This window comes from Cupressus sempervirens, chromosome 9, assembly GCF_028749045.1.
Source record: "Cupressus sempervirens isolate cs-2001-9-10 chromosome 9, ASM2874904v1, whole genome shotgun sequence".
NCBI classification, from domain to species: Eukaryota; Viridiplantae; Streptophyta; class Pinopsida; order Cupressales; family Cupressaceae; genus Cupressus; species Cupressus sempervirens.
The window spans coordinates 412,669,173-412,692,951 of NC_143126.1; the positions used below are offsets into that span (position 1 = coordinate 412,669,173).

The following is a 23,779-nucleotide window of genomic DNA, read 5'->3' on the forward strand; positions in this document are numbered from 1 at the left end:
GAAGTGTTTTCCAATAGTGGCATGTTGTGATGATTAAGTTGTTGAATTGTTATCCTTGCTATCAAAGTTTAAATCTAATAGGGATGAGGTCCCCCGTTTGTGACCTTGCTGGTTCATAGCTCCAGGTCAAAGCGTTTACCCCTTCAAAAAATAAAAGTAAAATTATTGAAGTGTTTCCTGCAAGGGAAATATTAGAAGAGTAACAATTTTTTTGTTTTAAATATTGAAAAAGAATTGCACACATATAGTAATGAAAATAAATGCTATGAAAATAAGAATGATAAATGCTTCTTGTTAAAACAAGAGTAAAAAAATAAATTATTTTTTTATTAAAAATACCCTTTAGCGGCAAGCCTTCGAAAGAGGGTTAGAAAAAATAATTAAAAAAAACTGCACACAAAATGTTAGTATGAGCTAAAAACCACAACCAAAATTTCTTTTCTCAAGAACGTCTCCAAAAAAAGTGTGCTCTAATGAATGAGAACCTTCAACACTAAAACTCAAAACAAGGATTAGTTACCAAGCTCTGATACCATGTAAGAAACGATAAACTAGAGCAAGGGAAAGAAAACAATCCAAGTGAGTTAAGCGAGAAATAATGTTACCATAAGATAAACAAGATCCAAGAGCATACAGCAAAGTAGATTAACAATGGAAACAAAGATTTGAAAGGGGAAAGCAAAGAAAACCCCTTGTGAGTATTATGAATGAAGGCAAATGTCTAGAGAAGAGAGAGAGAAAGTGTTGGAGTAAAATAACTCAATACAATAACATCAAGGTGATGTGTGTAGAAGAAAGAGAAAGAAGCATCTCTTATAAAGAGATGAGAAAGGATTTGCATGTGTAACTCCCATTTCTATGAATGCCACGTTTATAATAAGTGTGTGCAAAGTGTCAAGATCCTCTTCACGAGGATAAACGGAATTACTTAATAAACTGAATTATAAAATGAGTTGTACTCACATGTGGACTAAAGGACAAGTAAATGACATGTCCTTCACATGTCTATAATAGGAAAAACTGCATGTAGGGATCCTTGGAATATTCCAAATTAAATACATCCAAGGAAAGATAAATATTTCTAACTAGACCATTTGGCAACTGTCTTTTCAAAAATTTCCTATGACATCTTGGTTTCTTGTAGCAATATAGTGTCTACATTCATAGAATCAAGTTCCTTCTTGAATCTATTTCTTTTGTCGGGAGCATTCAAGCCCGACATTCCATGACACGATTTTCATTGCTAACAAGAACACCTAGTTCTCCTTGTCAATCTTTTAGATGGTGTAAATTTACCGTCCAATGTTGATTGAATTCCTGCTGCAATTTCCTCTTTTGTCTCAACTCCCTTAGGCTTTCTTCCCCTTTTCTTGGGTGTCATTTTGACTTGTATGCTCTGACTATGAGTCTGCTCAATAGATAGCACTAATTTGTGATCATATCCACCTTTACAGTCATACTGAACTTCCTTTTGCATATCCTTACTTGAGTATTGATCAGGATCCTCTGAATCAAAGCCATTTTCTGATTCTATGTCAACATCAATAATCTGATCTTCATAATGCATATCTGTGATGGTATATTGATTAGTATCCGGTGAATACAGATTCTTTCCTAATTCCATATCCATTTGTGAATCCTGTCTAGAAGAATATGCCTTGCTGTTTTCCAAGTTATCTCCATGAAGGAGCCAACAACCAATCCAATGTTTTGAGAATCCTGAATTAAGCCATTGATATCCCTATAATAACCTTGCATATCTTGAAAGTCCTCACCATTAACACCTTCACTCAACATTTCATTAAGAACACAATCCTTTGTGTGCTGCAAAGATTCTTTCCTAATTCCATATCCATTTGTGAATCCTGTCTAGAAGAATCTGCTGTGCTATTTTCTAAGTAATCTTCTTGTTCTCTTACCTCCATGAAGTAGCCAACAACCAATCCAATGTTTTGAGAATCCTGAATTAAGCCATTGATATCCCTACAATAACCTTGCATATCCTGAGAGTCCTCACTATTAACACCTTCACTCAGCATTTCATTAAGAACACAATCCTTTGTATGCTGCAAATGACCAGTGCCCTGACATGCATGTCATTGCCAATATCAAAATCATCTGAAAACAAATCTCCTTCTAAATCTTCCCTCGTGACTTTATTAAAATCACATTCCTTCCTATGCTGCAAAATACCAGTATCCTGACACTGCATCTTATTTCAAAAAACATAGTCATCTATGGGCATAACTCCCTCTTCATCTACTATGTCATAAATTATCTTGGTAGCCAGCTCTGTGATCATGTGATCAGGTAATTTCCTTGCTTTTAATTCCCCTACCACATGTTTATCAAACACTTTGTGCATATTGGGCAATCTTGAAACATCAACTTTTGAACTATTTTGTCTATCTTGGAAGGCGGAACCTCTGGCTGAACCCATTCTATCGTCCTTAGGGTTGCTGGCGAAGCATGATAATTTTTTTCGTGAGATTTGCAATACATAATTAATTGACTTGAAAAGTGAAAAAATTGCCGAGCACCTTAAAGCAGTGTGTCATAGTGTATTATGGATAAGGACGTCTATGTGAAGTAAATAAGACCAGTTCATTCGAAGCTTTCCTTCCTTGAGTTAACTCATTGTGTGAACACTTAGCTGGATCTGTAGACTAATCTTTGCACACTCTCACTTTTGATTGAATTTTATTCGTGCATTGTGTGTTAAAATGCCCAAGTCTATGCTAAAAGTTCTGAACTAAATCTGTATTCTGCAAGATAATACTTTGATGCCAAGTTCCCCATTTGGTTTTAATGCTAATTTGCTTTGGCAGGACCTTTGGGTTGTCAAGGAGAACACATACCTTGATATCACAGTGCAGAAACTCAAAGGGGATTAAGTCATGTTTAATGAAAATACCCAATTTGTTAGCAAGGATTTCCACGATGTCTGGGTCTCTATATTCCAAAGGCAACAGTGGGAGGGAGATCCAGTAGGGGAAAAAATGGCATTGCTGTGATATCTGGTTTGAAATTCAGAGTCCAAATCAAAGTGAAAAGACCTGAACCTTTACAAAACCAACCTTTGCACTTTCTATATCTCATTTCGCTGTTCAGGAGACTCAAATAATGCAAAAAAGAAATTTGAACGAGTCTCTAATAAAAAGATATCCTTTAACCCAACCCATGATGCCCACGCCCATTCCTTAATGTCTAAGAATAACAAACTTTGATTTGCAAACTTACCTATTAGTGCTGATTGTCGAAGGACACCAATATGGTTTTGCAACATATGTTCAGGTATAGTGATAATAACTGCTCTTTCAGGATCTTGACATGTCTGCTTGTTTTGTAACGGAAGTTGTTTCTCCTGCCATACTAGTGTATAGAAGGGCATTCTACTCTACTTATATGTAGGAATCTGCATCCGGTGTTCTGAATTTCCTTGGTGGTTCAATTTGGCATATCATTGAGAGGGGATCCAGGTGGAGTCCCGTCACAAATATCGAATGGCTGTTGGCTTTGCATAGACTGTTTATTCCATCCTTTATATTGTGTGTTGAGGCGTGTATTCAGTAGCAGAGAGTGATTACCTGATGAAGCTTTAGCTCGAGTATGCTTCTCTTTAGACATAGCTGTTATTGCATGCTGTTTTTTAGCTTTCTAGGCCGCTTGTTTGGATGATTTGCCATGCTCATAAGTTGAGAACCCTTTCAACCCTGCCTGCCCTTGACGATGTACCAGTGAGGTGTGAGCTGCATCTGCATAGGAAACCTGCTCTTGCCGATGAAGAGAGGTCTGATCTGCCCTTGGGAAATGTCCTTGGCAATCAAACAATATTGTGTTACGCGTTTGTTTTGCCCCACAAACTTCATCTCTCTTTATTTTTGTCTTGAAATGAAAACTCAGATTAACAAAAAAGGGCTTCGCTGGTGAAACATTAGCTTTCCCTCTGAAAATTTGAAAGCCCTTATCGATGCTTGACCTGGGTTGCGGTGTATTCTTCCATGTGCATGGAAAAGCATGGAAACCCTTCCTTATTGATTTTTCCACTCGGTGGTGTGTAGGTTGAACTATCGGCTTTCCCCTAAATATCTTTGTAAAAACTGTCTATAAATCAAATTTTTGAGATCCAATGCATTTCATTCACTCTAGTTGTTGCATCCGCTCCTTCGTGCGCACGTGGTATATCCGATCCCTTGCGCTCCTCATAAAATGATTGTTAAGTATACCCAAGAAATACCAATTGATATGTTGCACTACACATCTGTGTAATAGCTGTTATGTTATAAGCTAAGAGAATATTAGTTCCCAATAATTATCTTTTTTCATCATATTTAAAAATAATACATACTTAACCTTCAATTCCTTAATCCTTTTTATCACTAACCCTAAGGCGGATGGTAGAATTATCGTTCTTTTGTATGGAAATAGTCTACTAGTGGCTTCCTCATGGTTCTTACCTGTTTTGGGAATCTTTGCCTCTACAACACCTTACTCCTCTCCTTTTGCAAACTCCCCATCTACTTAGTTGTATTAGTGAGTTATTAAAGAATTGACTTAGTATATACTATATATTACTATCACATATTTGTCGTGCCTTTGACTACAAGGTTATCGATTTGCATTGATTAACATACATTATTAAGCATCCAAGGTAGTTAATGAATAGTTCATGATACAATTGGTAATTAATATAATCAAGGCCCAACTCCTTAATTCTCTCCTAAACTCGACCCTAAGGAGAGTGTGGATTTACTTGTCATATGACGCTTGGCACCAATACATTCTTTGGTTTTACTCTGCCTCTCCCCACACAACATAAACTATCTCCTCCTGGGGCTAGAGTGAGACATTAAGGGTTAGACTACAATTGTATTAATATCTGTGATATTACAAACATGTATGTATGTACATATAATAATTTTTAATCTCCATTATGTTTTAGACATATAGATATAATATAATTATCCTCTAGAGATCTCTCTCATTCTATATGTATGTATGTATCTATAATAATCTTTAATCTTTAAGATGTTTTAGATATGTCATTCTTGCAACGTATAATTATTCAAAGATGTTAGCCAAAGATATTATTATGAAGTAATTGGAAATTATTTGCTTGTTATTAACAGTGATCAAGAGATCAATTTATACAAGAGATTGAACGATGTTTCTTTAAGTAACAATTGTAAAGAACATAAGCATTCTATTCTAGATACAGAAAGCTAAATATTAGAAACATTCTAATATTTACATACGATTACAATAGATAACCCTTAGATACTAAATAGAGATAATAGAAACAATCTATTATCGTAATACCCTTCCTTAATGGTTAATCCATCCAGAGCACGAAGCTGTCAAAAAAGCATAAAAGGCAGATTTTGTCCGCTCAAAGTGCTTCACACTGTTCGTTGTGGGCTGTGAACCAAAGTGCTTAGATAGGGTAGCTAAGCGCTTCCGACATTTAACCTTCATGTGCCCAAACTTGTGTCAATAGTTGCATTGAATGTTCCTTTTCACAGAGCCTTCTGAATCTAGAGCAGAGGATGTCTATTGAGAAGACTGTTGATGGTACTTTGGTTAATGCTTCAAAACTTTGTAGATGGGCATAATGCTCCAAAACAAACTGCAAAAGCCATGGTTTTTAGAAGAAAATCGAAAAAATCGAACACGATTTTTGGGGTGAAAAATCAATCAAAACCCAACATGATTTTTGAGGTGAAAAATCAATCAAAACCCAACATGATTTTTGAGGTGAAAAACAATCAAAACCTAACATGATTTTTGAGGTGAAAAAACAATCAAAACTTGAAAATACAAAGAGTTGTTTTTTAGGAAAAATGGTAAAACCCAACAGACAATTTTTGAGGAAAAAATTACAAACCTACAAAGGAATCCCACACAACTTTGTGAATTACAGAATCATAAATTTTTGACGAAAAATTTATAGAAATCCATAATAATTTTTTTAGGGAAAAAAATGGGAAAACCCATCAAATTTGTTTTTGAGGGAAAAAAATTTTGAAAACCCACCAAAATTTTTAAGGGAGGCAAAACACAAGACTTTGCATGGTAAAGCAGCGCATGCAAATAACATGCAAGTACATGCAACCCTCAAAAACTAGACCCATAAAAATTTGAAGGGTGACCCAAAAGTGAGCTCGAAAAACCCAAAGAGAATATGCTGTCGGTTTCTGGGTTCGCTGTGCCTCATGTTGTTGGTTTTCAGATTGGCTAGCTCAAAAATTGAGGCACTTAGAAAAATTTGATGACAACCCAGTTGAGCTCTCAAAAAAGCCACAAAGAATCTAGAATTAGAAATTTTTTCTGAACTCGAAAATTAGGGTTTTGAACAAAAACGGCCTTGGTTGCAAAAAAGCTTCAAACAACAATGGAAATGTGTAGAAAAAATAGACGGATCTAGATAGAAATGGGTTGTAGAACCGAACGAAAAGTTGGCGGATTCATATCTCTGAGATTGGAAACCCTAGTCGGATTGTGGAGAGAGTTGGAAGCAAATATGCATATAAATAATTTTGAAAATAAAAGGTAGATAATTTCAGCGAAGAAATTATGATTATTTTCGAATTTTTTTGGAGTATTGGCTCTGATACCATATGATGAAGTAATTGGAAAATATTTGCCTGTTATTAACAGTGATCGAGAGATCAATTTATACAAGAGACTGAACGATGTTTCCTTAAGAATTACAGTGTAACCTGGGTGTGCGCACTCGGGTCAAAACCCCGACGCACCCGGTGAGGGTGCGTTACGCACCTGAGTACCCCTGCTGGGAGTTTTTCCGCCGCCGCACCCCCGCTGCATCGGTCAAGCACCCGAGGGGGACGCGGGTGCTTGGGTGCTTCCAGGGTGCTTGGGTGTGCGGGTGCTTCCTGGGTGCTCGTAGGGTGCTTCCTAGGTGCTCATGGGGTGCTTCCTGGGTGCTTCCCGGGTGCTTCCTGGGTACTCACTTTGATATGGCTATGATACATTATTATTATTTCACTATTTCATGCTATTCGGCTCATTGTCATCATGAGCATCTTTATGATATACGATATTCATAGAATCATATTTGAAGAATGAATTTTGAATCTTGCAACTTGAACTAAGTTAATTTGTTAAATGGTCATTAGTAATAGTTATGAGGTTTCAAGTTTCAAGTTTGAACTTATGGTTTGTGAATCACATTTCAATTTTCTCTATTCATTGTATTCAACCATATTTGGTATGTAAATGTTATATAATATATTGAAGTATCATTTCATAATTAGCATTTTCACTCATATATATTATATATATACTATGCAACCCCCTCCCTCCACTCCCCCTCCTCCCCTACCCCCCCTTCGCTCCCCCACCGCCGCACCCCCGCCGTCCCCTCGCCGTTCCCAAATTGAGGCTATTTTTTTCCCGCACCCGAAACTCGTCCCGACGTCCCCCCGCACCCCCGCGTCAGGGTAACACTGTTAAGAAACAATCGTAAAAAATAGAACTTTCTATTCTAGACATAGGAAACTAAATATTAGAAACATTCTAACATTTACAGAAGATTACAATAGATAACCATTAGATACTAAACAAAGATAATAGAAACTATTTATTATAGTATGAATAGGGTGAAAATAATGCCTATCCTCAACCCTAATTTCCAATAGGAATGATCCAAATTGATTAAGCACAAGAGAGTGATCAATGCATAAATGGATCATATAATGGAAAATAAGGAGAAAAGAGGTCCTATGATCTTCCTATTTGAGAAGTATATGCTTAAATCTTAAAATAGACAAAAGACAAATACTAACCTTGAAGTAGAATAATTCTGGAAGATGCTGATTTCTGGTGTCTGTGTACAGTTTCGGGAGGTCGACCTTGACCCTGATAGCGGGGCATCTTACCTCAGGGCACAATTGTACCCCTAAAAGTCGACCTTGACCTGCACTGCTCCAACAAAATTTTTGTTCGTGGATCTCGCAAGTTCAGCAAAAAGGGTATCCAAATTTGCTCTTTCATTTTCTGTTCCACACCTGTATCTGCAAGAAACATGGTTTTATTGTTTGGATGAGGGGTTTGCCTTGGTGAAACCCTGGTTTGGAATCAACCTTAATAATGAAATTGAAATAAGGAATGCTAGCAAGTAGTAAAAGTAAATCTAACAATGAAGCTATGATATTCAGTAGATATGCAATTGTATTTGATATGTAAACAAGTATATTGATATGAAAGCTTAAACATAACATTAACAAATGTAAGTCAAAACCTCAATGATTGTATGCTTGGAATCCACCTTGATAGAAGAATGAATAAATCTTGAAGATGAACAAAGGATCTTGAAGGAAGATCACACCACCATGATGGATTGATTTAGGGTTTTGAATGATGAATCTTGAATCCTTAAACCAAATCCCTTAAAAGGCTTGAATGCTTCAATCCTTGATCTTCAACGGAAAACTTGAATGCTTGATAATATCTCCTTATGAAAAGTAGTTAGTCGTTCATAGATCATGGATAGTAGATAAATCATAGATAGTTCATAGAAAGTGGATTGTACCTATCAAAATTAGGGAAGAAGGCTTCCTTATATAGAGGTCTAGGGCACAAACTCCTAGAGAAGGCCGGCATGGGATTATTAAATGCCATTTAACCTTAACCACTAGAAGTGGACCTAAATTAAATGTAATTTAAGAGTCTACCCTTCCGAAACCCCGAAATAGCCAACTCGGAAGCGGGAAAATGAAACTTTCCAAAGCCCAATGTCCCAAAACTCCCAAAAATTGAAAATTGGACCTGGGGTTAGGGACGAGGTCAACCTTGCCCTAGGTTAGGGTCGAGGTCAACCTTGACCTAAAAGGTCGTTCTTGACTCAAAAAGTAAAAGTCCTCAGTTTCACATTGAAAGTTGTTAGAAATAAGTTGGAGAGAGAGAGAGAGAGAGAGAGAGAGCTACTAGATCCATGCAAAGACCCATTCAAGGCGCTTGACATGACCCCAGACCACTTACTCGGAGGGCTAAACACTCTTAACATAGAAGTGCTTCTATTTTAAGGCAATACATCGTTATATATATATGCTATTTCTTTATACCTCTTCTTTATAATTTATATTCTTGATTTTCCTTCTATATATATTATATACTTCCATTTTGCAGAAATGCCAATGTAATTCCTTCTTTTCTCCTATATCTTTTTACCTTGTATTTCTCCTATACTATTTCCTTGTTTCTCTGCTATGTATTTCCATGTTTTTTTCCATTTTAAATATTATATTTACATACTAATTCATAATAATAAAAAAAGTGGGAGATATTGATAAGAATTGTGATTCATTTCACCCTCCACTAAGATATGAATAAGATCTACATCCCTTTTTGCCATATTCAAAATGTTTTCTTTTAATTCATTCTCAAGTGCTGAATTCTCTTCTTTCCACGTGCTATGAGAATTTGCTGCTGCTTTCTTCTTTTTTAATTTCAGAATTTTCCCCAATGCTCCTTTTATATATTACCATCTAACGTCTTTTATCTTTAAAGACAGACTTCTTTCAATATGTATCTTTCTTCCCTATGCTGACACAGAAAGATGCCTGATGCAAATGGCAATAATTATCCATGCCAATTAACAATACTGAAATGGTTTTACAAACCTAAACAGCAATCCAAATCTGGAATGATCACTGTACTGCTGTGGAGATGTTTCTGATGCAAATGCAATATCACCAAATTTGTAGCCAATTAGCACACTGGAACATTTTGACTGAAGGTCCACCAATCCACTGAAATTGACAATCCCTGCGGGTGAATACAGTATACAATCTACAAACTGATATCAAATGAAATTTTATCAGGGTATGTTGATATAGAAGTATGATTAGCCATTCTTATGCTGTTACTGAATGCAGATATATATTCTAAATTTATATACACATTCTCTCTCACACACACACAGATATATATATATATATATATATATATATATATATATATATATATATATATATATATATATATATATATATATATATATATATATATATATATATATTGAAAGAGAGAGAGAGAGAGAGATTTTAGGATTTTTCTGTACTAAGAGTTGTGGGGTGAATCAGTACAAACAGGTAATACACAAATTCAACCACCGATCTGCACAACTTTGACACTGCATAGGCTGAGTGTACTCCCAAAGGAGGTGACCAAGCCGCCAGCAAACAACCACGTAACAGAAACACAACAAAAGATACAAGATCTGATAGAAAATTCAACTCTTTATGCATAAACAACTGATTACTTGCAATATGCTCGGCTATAAGGCCTTCCCAGTTACAGCTAAATAGAAAAGCAATTACAGTAGTAGTTCTGCAAGCGCTCACAAGATCCAAACAAACCCTAGATAGCCTAGATCTATAACCGCACAACAATTTGGTAGAAACTCCAACCAAGATCTAAGCTTGTGCTCCCAGGCCACGAAGCAATCTCCTTGTCTCCTAAGCCCACACTCAGCTACTAGCTTCGCTCTTAATTTGCAACTCTAGATTCCTTCCCGAATCTTTGCTTGACAATGCATGCCCTTGACCCTAAAACACTACCCATACCCTCCTTTCATACTTGCACGGCCACAAGTCAGCTTGTTGTAAATATAATCATCTAGAACTCAAATAAACATGAAATGCCTTAAGCTGACTTACAACAATCATTTAAATGCACATAGGAGAACAAACCAAGATCCCAAATAGGTTTTCACACGTCCCATTATTGATCCATGTCACAAGCACATGCTACGCATATTAAATGCACAGGTTGGTTGATCAAATCTCTCAAGATACCTAGTCGATGGGCCAAACCACCTAGTGTCAGCATCAACCATTGAGCGCGCCAAGTATACATCCAGCAAGCACAAGCATAATCGAGCAAAACATCCACTGAGCACCACAAGCATCACTGAGCTCTTTCAGTCACTGAGTTCCTCGGGTGAAATTACAACCAAGAACTACCCAATAATGATCGAGCATCACCTCTTATTCAATCGAGTTCTCCAACTCCAAGGTCAAAACCACTCTAGCATACAGGATTGCCAACTACCTTAGGATGCTCTTGCATTAAACTTTAATATCAACTTCAGAACTAGAAAGCATATAATTGATGCAAGCAAATGAAAGAGAACAATATCAAACATCCACAAAACCATCACACATGACACATATTTTGGTATTATGGAAACCCTTGTTAGAGGGTGTAAACCACAGTGGGGAGGACACCCACAAGCGCATAATTGCAGTGAATGAGTTGCCTTGTTAGGAACTACAATAATCCCTATTAGGAGTGATTTTTACCTTTTTAGAAGTACAAACAGATCTGCAAAGATCTACTTCACAAGAGGATTTTAAAACCCTTTCTAAGAGTTCACCCAATTAAGGGATGTACAATACAAACTTGTCTAAGTTCACCTGATTCAGGGATATGCTTGCTGCAATTGTTAGGGAACAACAAGATCATTGATCTGGATGTGGCATTGTTTGCCTATCAAGTCCAATATGTTCTTTGCACTTTTGCAATTTTTCTTTTCTTTACTCTGTTCAATACTTTGATGACAACCTTAACACTTTATATTCACACTTTTTCGCATCACATACCTCCTTAAGAATAGTTTTGTTAGAGACAAACTTTTGCCACTTAATCCTTGCCTTTCATTTAAACCTCAATCTTTCTGCACAAATACCATAAGCAATTCACATATCTCAATGTCATAGCACGTTTGATGATGATCATGTCATCCTGCAATAAGATGTTCCTGTCATATTTCCAAGGTAGTCAAACACGTTTTGACTCCTCCAATGCACCGCCTCAAATCTACCTTATACTTATTCCAATGATCCCAAAAATGCCAACTCATCATACCATAACCTCTAATCTTCATCATCACGACACCAAATGTGATTGCACTCACTATACCGCTCATCAAATTGGAATCCTCTATCTTTAGGAAATCAAGTGTTCTTATTCGTTTTGACAACTCTGACAATCCAAACTCTCTTTCCTATCAAGTAGTTAAGTTGTGGTTGAAACCATATTGAAATATAAGCAAGTTGATCTTATACTCATGATCACATCTTACAATTTCACCTTTACCATGATCACCACTAAAGTGTTGTCCTCACTATCTACCGATCTTCTGGACTTATCTAGTTTCCTACATCACCGACCATTGTACCTTCTCACTGATTGTGTCCTGAATTCACTTATTCTATTACTTTGTTTCCATCAATGACAACCAAACAAGTAACTCCTTATCACTGCCACCAATCTTTCCATCATAGTGCCAATAATCTCCCACTTTGGCATTGATGGCAAACACATGTTGTTTCCTCAAAATCATGCACTGTTCAGATCAACAATGCTTCCCCTTTCTCTCTTCGCTTCATATGCTCCCTTATATGCACTTACACATATTCACTCCTATCTCCATATACTTCCCCTATGACCCATATTCTCCATATTCTCCCCCTAAGCTCCACATGCTGACATCAATGACAAAGGTACAAAACTAAAAGTATGCACAATAAGCCAAAACTGACATACATCCTGTCAAAGATTACTTGGAAATTATTCTTTGCTTATTCTAAGGATGTCTCCTAAGATTTCTGCAAGTGGCTCAGTGGAATAATGTGCTCATGTAACCTAGAAGATGCCTCATTCATACTGTTAAGGTAACTTGTGTCTAGTAGGGCAAGTATTCCTTCTTCCTTCTTCACATTCTGCTGCATAATCTCCACGGTAGGGGATAAATAAGACAGTAGCTCTAGTAAATTAATCATTCTACCATCTTGTTCATGTTGGAGCTGCTTCATCTTGTGTAAAATTTTCTTTACTTGCCCACTGTAAGTAGTGGCTAAGCTTGAAATAGGATCAAGCTGACGAACCAGTTTGTCCAACTCCTTTTCAGTTTCACTTTTGTGTTGCTCTAAGTCCTTGACGAATTCATAATAATTTGATACCCTAGTAAACAACTGACTGATCTCAATCAATATTGAGTTGGTGTCCTCAACCGGATCTGTCAATTTGTTCTGATCTGTAGTAATCTTATCCATCAATCTACCAGTCATCTTGTTTTCAAGATTCTCTTCAATAATATATATTGTCGCTATCTGCAAGTCTTGACCTTGATCCGAAATGCCCTTGATCAGAGTGTCCATCTGATCAATTGTTGAATCTCCTTCATTGTATGCTACAATTGGAACTGATTCAGCTAGAATATTTTTAGCTTGCCTCAAGGCTCTTGCCTTCTTTAGTTGTTCTGAGTACTCAAAACAGTTCCTTAGGCTTCATTTTGGTTATATCCACCAGTGTGGCTACTGGATCTTCTTTTTCTATTTCCTCATCTTCTTCTTCAACAATTTGCACATGTTTGTGCCTCTTCTTCATACTTGTCTCACCAAGGCTCAATTTTCTTTTGACAATATCTTCTCCAATCTTTTTCTCTCTTCTTTTTTGTAGGTTCATTTTTGTTTTGGTTTCCTTTGCTGCTGGTTTGGTCTGCTTACTCTTCACCCTTCGATAAGTTGAGGGAATGTTTTCTGATTGGTCTTCAATTTCAACTCTAACAGTACCATAGGTACTTGCTACATTGCCATCAAATTTGTTTCCAAGATTTGCTAACATTCTCCTTGTTTTCCTTTCAATGATTGGTTTCTTCACTTCCTTATTAATATTGGCGAAGGCCTCTTCATATGTACCAAATCTCTTTGCCTTCTTGTCTAGAGGTTTGGACACTAATTTGTTTGCATATTGGCTCACAAAATTGCTCTCTACTTCAAATTCCATAGATGGAAGCCAATGGGTTCAGGTTTGAGTGCTGGCATGATGCATATATTTATATCTACTAGAAAACAAATGTCATCTATATACTATTCAACTACACTAGATGGAATTCATTCCTGTTTGTGCATCTTAGCTAGAAAGTTTTTGAAATAACCCCACATAACAGTGTTAAATTTTTTCACATAGTTCCCTTATGAATTCACCTATCTGAGTGATTACTAGTTTGTCCTTTGACCATGTAACTTTACCTCTATCAGGAAATAAGTTTTCAATTTAGAAAAATATACATACCAGTAGGATTTCATACTTGAGTGACTCCTTGTCTTTCTTTATTCTCTCCATGTTTGCCAAAAGTTGAATCCTGATCATCTCACATAGATCATACACCACATCATCCTATCATTTATTCTCATAGCTCTGCCATTATACCTGGATTAGGTTAGTTTTGCAACCAAATTTGGTGCCACTGTTCTCAATGTGCATTCCCCATCTTGAGCTTGAAAACCTGTAACTCTATGAATTATTGTTTTCGAAATTCTGTGTGGCTTATCTAGCCACATGTACTGATCATGGACTTTGCTCAACACATAAGGAATCCAATCAGGATGGAATTCAGTGGGAATGTCCAACGCATATGTCAAACCTTTAGCCTGCAGATGCGTATGCTCTTCCTTCAACATTCTGTCTGCACACATATCATTATATTCTTTCTTGATTGCTTCTGCTCCTAGCCGTTCAATTGTGCAATGGATATAGGACCGGATGTCTTCAATCAACAATACTCTCAAAGGGATAATGGATAGGGCACCTGACTTGTTGATTTTGACTCCTTAGATTGGTTGGAGTTTGAAATCTGGTCGAGGCATCTCAGAATTATTAATGAGAGCAAGTGCATCAACGTTCTTAGCCATTGGAATTATCTGCAACAATACACGAATCTAACAACAAACCAATTTGATAACTTGTAAAATATCTATTAGGGTTCATGAAAACTCGATAGCAATTCTCTTCCATGATCTCAATTCAATCACGACAATTGCTCAAGATAGATCTCAAATGCTCAGATAAAAATAAAGGTGTAGAATGAAATGACTTTCCTTTGTTTATCGTTGAGAAATAGATGTTGCACTCTTCAACAGTTAAACAATACCTTTACCAATGGTAGGAACAGTGCCTCGTCATTAGTTAATGAATATTCACTTGTTGATACTCATCAATGTTATGTTCAACATGAAATAGATGTATGCTATGAAATCTTTAGTGCGTTCATCACATGATCACTCAAAAGTCCTCAATATCTTCATAAAAACCAAAATCATAAGACTTTACATCATAATGTGCTAATAGATCTTACCACTCTTGAATGCAGGGTATTGGCAAATAATCTTATCTTCGTGTTCTCCCCCTAAGTAGGTACTCTGTTCAGTTTGAAATTGAATGCTGTTGACAAAATAATGGTAACTTGCCTTCAGGTGATTGACCGACTTTTTTGGCTCTTCTTTCTTCACCCAAGTCTTCTTCATCTCACTTCCGATTTCATCAACACTTACATTCTTTTCCATCTTGTGACCAGTTCCTGGATTTGCAATCTCTAGTAAGGTGACTGACCTTATTAGATTGGAAACAAGCTATTGGCAACCAAACCTTATAGTTAGCTCTCTTGGTGCTCAAATTGCAATTTACTGCTAGATGTCCATAGTTATCACATACTAAACTTGTAACATTGAACTGTGGCTCTTTTCTATAAGAGTTCACCGGTTGAACAAGTGACCTAGAATTATTCACCTTAGATCTGCATTCTCTTGCTTTGTGTCCATATTTATTGCGTGTATAACAATATCCATTGAATCTACCATTATTGGATCCACTGCTAGTTCTAGATCTACACTCATAAGCAGTATGACCATACTTGTGACAATTATAGCAATGACCTTCAAATGAATAAGATTTATTCACTGGTTTTCTCCTACACACACTTGTACTATGACCAAGCTTTTCACATTTATAACAAGTGGATTTATTAGGCTTCTTACCTAGATTGGTCGACACTCCTTTTTGAACATGTTGTTGGTTCTTGGGTTCAGATTTGGTTGACTCACCAATCACAAATGTTCCTTGGCTCGTGTAGTGCAGAGTGATTGTGTCTTCTTTGGCTCTTCAACTGTTCATCAAGCTTTTGCAAGCTTTCACTATATTGCTTCAGCTTTTCATTTGCATTTTTCTCAGTTTGCAATTCTTTCTTCAATTTCTCATTCTCCTCATTAAGTCTTTCCTTTCTCTCACAATCTACTGGATCTCCACATTTTTTGCATGAAGGTGCTCATGCATGATAGCATTCTTAGATATACTGAAAAGTTTCTCGTCCTTTTCCTTCAATGTATCCTCAACAACTTTCTTGGCATCTTCTGCAGTTTTCCTTGCTTCCTCACCTGCTCTTTTTCCTTTAAGATCTTCACACATCTTGATAGATTGACTTTCAAGTTCTCTTTTCAGATTTGCAACATATTTTTTAGCTTCTGGTTCTTTTCCATTAATTCTGCAATTGCTTCCGTAGATTCTTTGGACATGGCTCCTTCAGAAAATTGATCAATGTAGTCCTGACTTTCATTTCACTTTTCAATGAGTTCTTTTCTTATGGCAATTGATTTCCTCAGCTTTTCCTGCAGCTCATTAATCATCATTTTTGCATGTTGAAGTTGCTCCTCATACCTGTAACTCTCCACAATTGTGTATCTTTTACTCAAGCTGTTAGGCTTATTACCAAGAGGACTAGAGCTCTGATGCCAATTGTTAGGATTCTTTGGTACTAGGGGCGGGGGGAGGGGGATGAATCGCACTAATTCAACCATTGATCTGCACAACTTTAATATCAATTTTCAAACTACAAAGAAAACAAATAAAAGAGAACAATATCAAACATCCACAAAACTATCACATGTGACACATATTTTGCTATCGTGGAAAACCTTATTAGAGGTTGAAAATCATGTTGGAGATGAGACCCACAAGCTCACTACTGCAGTAAATGAGTTTACCTGTTAGGAGCTGCGATAACTCTTTCTGAGGGGTTCAACTTGTTAGGAGTGATCTGTACCTTCATAGAAGTACAAACAGATCTGTAAAGATAAAGATCTGCCTTGCAATAGGATTTCAAAACCATTTCTAAGAGCTCACTAGATTAAGGGATTTACAATAAGAACTTGTTAAAATTCACCTGATTCAACGATTTGCTTGCTGCAGCTGTTAGGGAACAACACGATCACTGATCTGGATGTGGCACTGCTTGCTTATCAAATCCTGCAATTGTTCTTTGCTTTGCTCGGCTCAATACTTTGATCGCAACCTTAGCACTTCATATTCACATTTTTTTCTCACCACATACCTCCTTAAGAACAGTTTTGTTAGCAACATAACTTTTGCCACTTAATCCTTGCCATTCATTCAAACCTCAATCTTACTGCACAAATTGCATAAGCAATTCACATATCTTGATGTCGTAATACGTTTGATCAATGACTGCGTTGGCCTGCAAACTTCCTGTCATATTTCCAAGGCCGTAAAACACATTTTGACTCCAATAAACCACCTTAAATCTACCTTATGACCTCCAGTCTTCATCTCACGTCACCAAATGTGATCACACTTACTATACTGCTCATTGATCTGGAATGTTCTAATTGTCTTCGAGAGTCGAGTGTTCTTATTTGTCTTGACAGCTATGACAATCCAAACTCTCTTGCCAATCAAGAAGCTAAGTTGTGGTTGAAACTGTACTGAAATATAAGCAAGTTGATCTTATACTTGTGATTGCATCTCACGATTTCAATTGTACCATGACTGCCACCAAGTGCTGCCCTCACCATCAACTGATCTTCTGGACATGGCCAATTTTCTGCATCACCAATCACAATACCTTCTCACTGATTGTATTCTGTCTTCACCGTTTGTAATATGTATTACTTAGCTAGTCTGACTTAGATGCCATCAATGACAACCAAACAACTAACTCTTTTTGACTGCCACCAATCTTTCCATCACAATGCAAATGAGAGAGAGAGGGAGGGAGGGAGAGAGAGAGAGAGAGACGTGTTCTGACATCAAAGTTAAAAATATAAAAAGAAGAGTGATGAATCTATAATTGCCAATAAAATTACTTGTGTTACTAATAATGCATAACAAATTGACATTATATTGAACATGATCAACAAACATAACTATTGGCTGGCTGTTTCAAAACTATCAATAGTGATGTGCTTGATCTACAAAAGAAAATCATTCCCTGACCTTAAAATGAATTGAAGTAGATTTCTGTTCACTACTATAGACCAATTTTGAGTTGAATAATATTAAACTGTTGCAAGTTACTATCTAAAGCTGATATAAAAAAAATGCTGATGAACAAATAAAAAATACAACTAAAACTGAACTGCCATCTTTGGGTACTTCTTGGGTGCCTGGGTTTGCTGTGGGTTCTTCACAGGATGACCCTGAGAGAGCCTATGAAGAATCAGTACCCAAACTGCACCAGTACCAGTACCCAGTCCTAAATAGCCAAACCTGGTAACTGAGATTTTATGTTTGAGATTTGGTTAAAGAATTGTGTAATGAAATGGTGTGGAAAATATGAAAAATGTATTTTCAATAGAGTATTTGGTGATAGTTTTAAAATAATTTCAATTTGTTTTAATTTGTGTAAATTAGTTTGATTTATTTTTAATTTTTTATGTTTGAGAACACATTAAAGCGGCAAGAAAGTTTGAAAATATGTTCCAATTTAGTATTTGGTGCCACTTTTTGAAATATTTGTGGCCGATTTGAAACTTTGTGTTATCCCAATTCATGAGAGTAGGATCTCACAGTAATTTGCTTATTGAATGAATATGCATGCTTTTAAAGATGGCATAGGTTGGAAGTTAATTGCTTTGAAATAGTCTTAACCTTTAAATGCTAATGCAATTGTTAATTAAGGAACTCTGTGGCTGCTGTACTAAAGCATAATGTAATTACATAAATCTGATGAGGTGCTGATTGAGGTGTTTCGCAGTTAATGTTTATGTGCCAAAAGATCGAGTTACTGGACTTCATCAGGGCTACGGATTCGTAGAGTTCCGAAGTGAGGAAGATGCAGATTATGTGAGTACACCCCATTGTCTCTTTTACAGTGTTTATGTATGAGTCCTGAACTCTTAGCAGCTCTTCTGTTGTAAGTCCTCTATGGACATGTTATTGTAAGCAATCTTTGAAATTTTAATGGTTACTGTTTCAATGTTGCAGGCCATCAAGATTCTAAACATGATCAAATTATATGGGAAGCCAATACGAGTTAATAAGGTGATTATTTGAGAATACAACTGCTTATGCTTCTTATATTGGCCATAATTTATTTTCTTGTTAGAAAACTTAATCAATGAGATGACGCTTTATATTTATGATGGTCGATAAATTATGTGACTGATTTAGAGATCTATATCAATGCTTATGCAGTTAGATTCTCAGACCGTGGTTGTAATTACTTGGGTATCCAAATAATAGTATGAAACAGTAGAAAAAGTGCACCCATGAATATCACACACTACAAATACATGCTATCCTCCTACAGCACAATAAATTTATTATTTAAAAAATTAAATACATTCAATGTTGCTATAATATAATGTTCTTTACATGGTAACTTTAGTATTTTTCTCATTTTTTCCTTTTGAAGGGAAGACCTGCAAAATTTTCTTTTGTATGATCATTTAGGAAAGTTGAAACTATTTTGATATTTTTTTGGATATATTTTTATATTAATAAAATCAAATTTATAAGATGAATTTAATCATGATATTTTTGCCCAAATTTTTACCTTCACTGAACTTATTGGAATTTCTTTGTTGCCAAACATGAACACAAACACTAACCCAAACTTTGTGAAATAAGTTCTAAGTATGCAGATAAGGATTAGGCTCTTGGTTCTCCCCTTATTCTCAATTAGTTTATGGACCCATGATTGCTTGAAAATTGTGCTTGCAGTACATAACGCATAACTGGTACCTTGTGTGTTTCATCTTGTCCCATATGATTTAGACATGCACAGTACTCACTATTGTATGCATTCTAGAATCTATACAAGACTTGTAAAATTCTTTGTGATGATTGTCAAACCATAAATTATTGCCTGTACAAAAGGCACTTAATTTGATTCTTTGGTTAATGTATCTGAATCTATCTGGGTTCTTTCCACCAAATTTTTGGAAATTAATCAAATTATTTATCAGAATTATTTGATCATTAAGGTTTTGATACTAAATCAAATTTTTTTTTCAAGAAATTGACACTGAATCAAATCTATACCATGAAGATTTATTCAGACAGAAGATAAACTGAACTTTAACTGTAATAGATGTCTTCATTGGCATGTCACTGGTGGTACTTGTTGGAAGTAGTTGAGCGATTAATGATTCTACATACTTAGCTGAGGGATACTGTTACAGTGGGGTTGCCATTGCACCAAAGACCGATCTGTCAGTGCCCGATACAACCACTCAACCTATAGTACACAGAAGGCAGTTAAGCCCTTGTCACAAATCCCAAGGGGAGCCCTGAACAAATTTCCAACAATCTCCTCAGTGTTACCTGAGGGTCTGAGGATTCAAACCTGTGACAAGCTTTGATACCACTTGTTACAGTGGGGTTGCCATTGCACCAAAAGACTGATCTGTCAATGCCCGATACAACCACTCAACCTATAATACACAGGAGGCGATTAAGCCCTTGTCACGAATCCTCAGGGGAGCGCTGAACAAATTTCCAACAGAAACATAGATGACTGGGTATGGTGTGAAGGGGACTAAAACTTTCATGTATCTTCCCCTGAAAAACTGCCCTATGACTTGAGAATTACAGTTTAAAGCTCCCTGTACTTTGTTCCTTGAAAAGAGTACCCTACAGGCAAAAGCATTAAGTTTTCTACATCTCTCCTTCCATTCACAAACTTTGTGGAAGTTTACTTCTCTATGGACAAATCACAACTTTTGAATTCCAACCATGCCTATTAATAACTTATGGTGCAAAATAGAATACAGATTCTTTTCTAAAAAGATGAATGAAGTTATTTGGCAATACTGGTTAATTGATTCTATTTGAGAACTCAATGTGAGACTGAAGATCCCGTGCTTCTGTAATGTAATTTTGATCCAGGTTTTGTGGATTGTTGATTGTTTTAGGCCTCTCAAGATAAGAAGAGCTTGGATGTTGGAGCAAACTTGTTTGTTGGCAATCTTGATCCTGTAAGTTCACGATCTTGCAGAGTTCATAGTAGAAGTGGTTTGTATCTCATATTTAAAGTTAATGAGAATACAAACATGTAGAACTATTTTTCGGCAATTATGAGGCTCGATCTCTGCATGTTGAGTGGGCATCCAAAATAATGATTTAGAATTTGATCTTTTTATTTCCAGGATGTGGATGAAAAGCTGCTATATGACACTTTCAGTGCATTTGGAGTTATTGTTACAAATCCTAAGGTGAGATTATGTCATTCATTAATTTTAAACTTTGTGTTGGTTCCATTTGTAGCTTTGGTTTCTCGAGTAGGAAAGCTGTGAAAACATGGAGTTCTCTGTTCTCACCCTTCTTGCAGGACTGTTTTCAGTAAGACAGTTTTATAATTTCTGGGAGAACGATAATAATAACCTTAACATCTTTGATTTTCTTATTTAGCTATAATCTACATTATAAATTACCATCGTGCCTGAGCTTTCTTTCAGAACTGTTATCAGCAAGACAGTTTATTGATTTCTGGGAGAATGATGATAAGAAAGTCAACATTTTGTTATTCCTTTGTAGCGAAAAATCTTTATTATAAATTACTATTGTTTTTTAGGCATTCAATGCATGTTGTTCCTCTTTAGTCTGTGGATGTCATTATAAATTTTTAACATCACTTTGGAGGAATTGTCATGCTCTTAAATAATACGAAGATAGAATCCAGATAGTTTTGAAATGCTAACCTTGGATGTGTAAAGGCTTCCAAGTGACTGAGAAACATAAAGAAATCATCAATTATATCAACCAGTAATATTTGAAACAAAATGTAATCTTGTGCGGTTCTCTCGTGATCATAGCAGCTGCTGCTGCTAGCTTCCCTTGATTCAAATTTTCTAACCTGCCAGCCCATAAGGCTGCATTTTTAATACTTGTTTGACTGGTTTAGAAGCTGTGCTAGTTGGATTTGGATGTTGACCACAGCAAGGCTGTTGAGTTGTATGACTGCCATCACTTTTTTTGGCATCCATGGCTGCACATGGAGACCCCACAGTTCATTTATCATTTAAAGATGCAGTTGAGGCTAAGGAGCCCACATCGTCTGGTTACAAAAATGCAGCCACTTTCGTGATGCACACCAAAAATTATGTTAAATATGATTGAACTGAAAATCAACCTTGATCTGATAGCTGCCTGTAAAAGAGCAAAGATTGACCCATTCTTGTCATCAACTCAGATCTGATTGCGGAGAATATGTTATATCTGTCTGAGCATGCTCTAATTTGCAAGTTTGTAGGTATCAAAGTTTCTGACAAATCTCGATTTAATTTTCTTGCTGCTGTTTGAGAGAAACCTATTGGTTTCTTGCATTTAATTTTGGAAAGACAGCTAACTTCTTTGTCATGCATCCGTCTAAGCAGCCACAAACCCAATCAAATCACAGAAAATAATAAATAAGAAACACGGGCAATAATAATTAAATTAAATAATAGTGCTTACTCAGGAAAAATAATTGAAGGAAAACGCCGACACAAAAAAGAAAAAAACAGTGAATTCCCAAGTCACCCAACTAGGTCAAACATAAAGAGATGAAAAATCCCAAGGCAGGCCAATCCAAGAAAATAAGAATTAATAAAAAATTGTTTCCAGGCAGCACATAAGATTTGCTGGTCGGCTATTCCCTTCAGCAATAATAATAATCTGTTATACTTATTCTTAGCATTGTTTGATAATTACACTAAGAGCTGTTGTCATGAAAGGGCAGCATTTGGATAGTTAAAAGCTGGCAATAGCCAAACACGTGTGTCTTTTCATAATCACAGGATATGCCCCTATTACCATGAAAGGTATAAAGTGAAGGAGACATAATTTGAAGAAGAGTAGAATCATTGAACATTCTGTCTAATCAGAGCGTAGACTCAGAATATATAAATTTTAATCAGCAGCTTATATACCTATCTAATATTTTGGTATGCAGTATAATGCATAATGATTTGGCTGACTATTATTGGTGTTTCATTTGTTAGGAAGTAGAATATAACACATTACCACTGTTATATTTATAAATTTCAATATATTGTTAGTCTTGTTATGATTCTGCCTATGCACAATAGACTAGAAGTAACCATTCCCTGAAATTCTTGTTCAATTGACCATTTCATTTGGGAGGGAAGATAGTGCATATGAGGAATGCAAGTAGCCAGGAAGCCATTCCCTAACGATGATGGGTTGCTTGGGTTCACCACATTTCTTGTATGAAATTCACAATTCAGCAAATTATAGAAAAATGTATAATATTCACTAGAATTTGCCCAAAATTTGGACAGAATAAGGTTAGGGATAGTTTAGGTGAAAGACATTCGGCCATTTAATACACATTGCAAGAATATCCAGGAAACCAAGAAACCTATTGATGCAAGAAACATCAATATTTGAATCAACTATGTTCAACTCCTTGAAAGCCACAGAAACTTGCATGAGAGAGGGTATTTCTTCCTCTACACTGCGCTGAAGAGATTGTGTCTATTGCTTGTCCAGATTGTTCCCCATGATGCAGATCTTTTTCCTGCTCGAAAATGGAGAGCTACGGAAATGAAGAATTCTCGGCACTCGACCCAAAGCCTGTTTTCTTTGAATCATCCAGTATGATAATTAATGTGTGAAGCTTACAATATGGCAACAATCACAATCTTGGCTTTAAATGGGCCTAAATGTTACTTTTTGT

At 36.2% G+C, this 23,779-nt stretch overlaps 1 protein-coding gene across 1 annotated transcript in view; it reads left to right on the top strand.

Annotated features, from left to right (window-relative positions):
• EMB2444 (RNA-binding (RRM/RBD/RNP motifs) family protein) overlaps positions 1-23,779 on the top strand; it is a 77,599-nt gene that overhangs the window by 32,987 nt on the left and 20,833 nt on the right. Inside the window, exons 2-5 of the mRNA XM_089800401.1 lie at positions 18,854-18,942; positions 19,084-19,140; positions 21,015-21,077; positions 21,249-21,314. Of these exons, the coding sequence (XP_089656527.1) occupies positions 18,854-18,942; positions 19,084-19,140; positions 21,015-21,077; positions 21,249-21,314 (275 nt within the window). The remainder of the gene's footprint in view (positions 1-18,853; positions 18,943-19,083; positions 19,141-21,014; positions 21,078-21,248; positions 21,315-23,779) is intronic.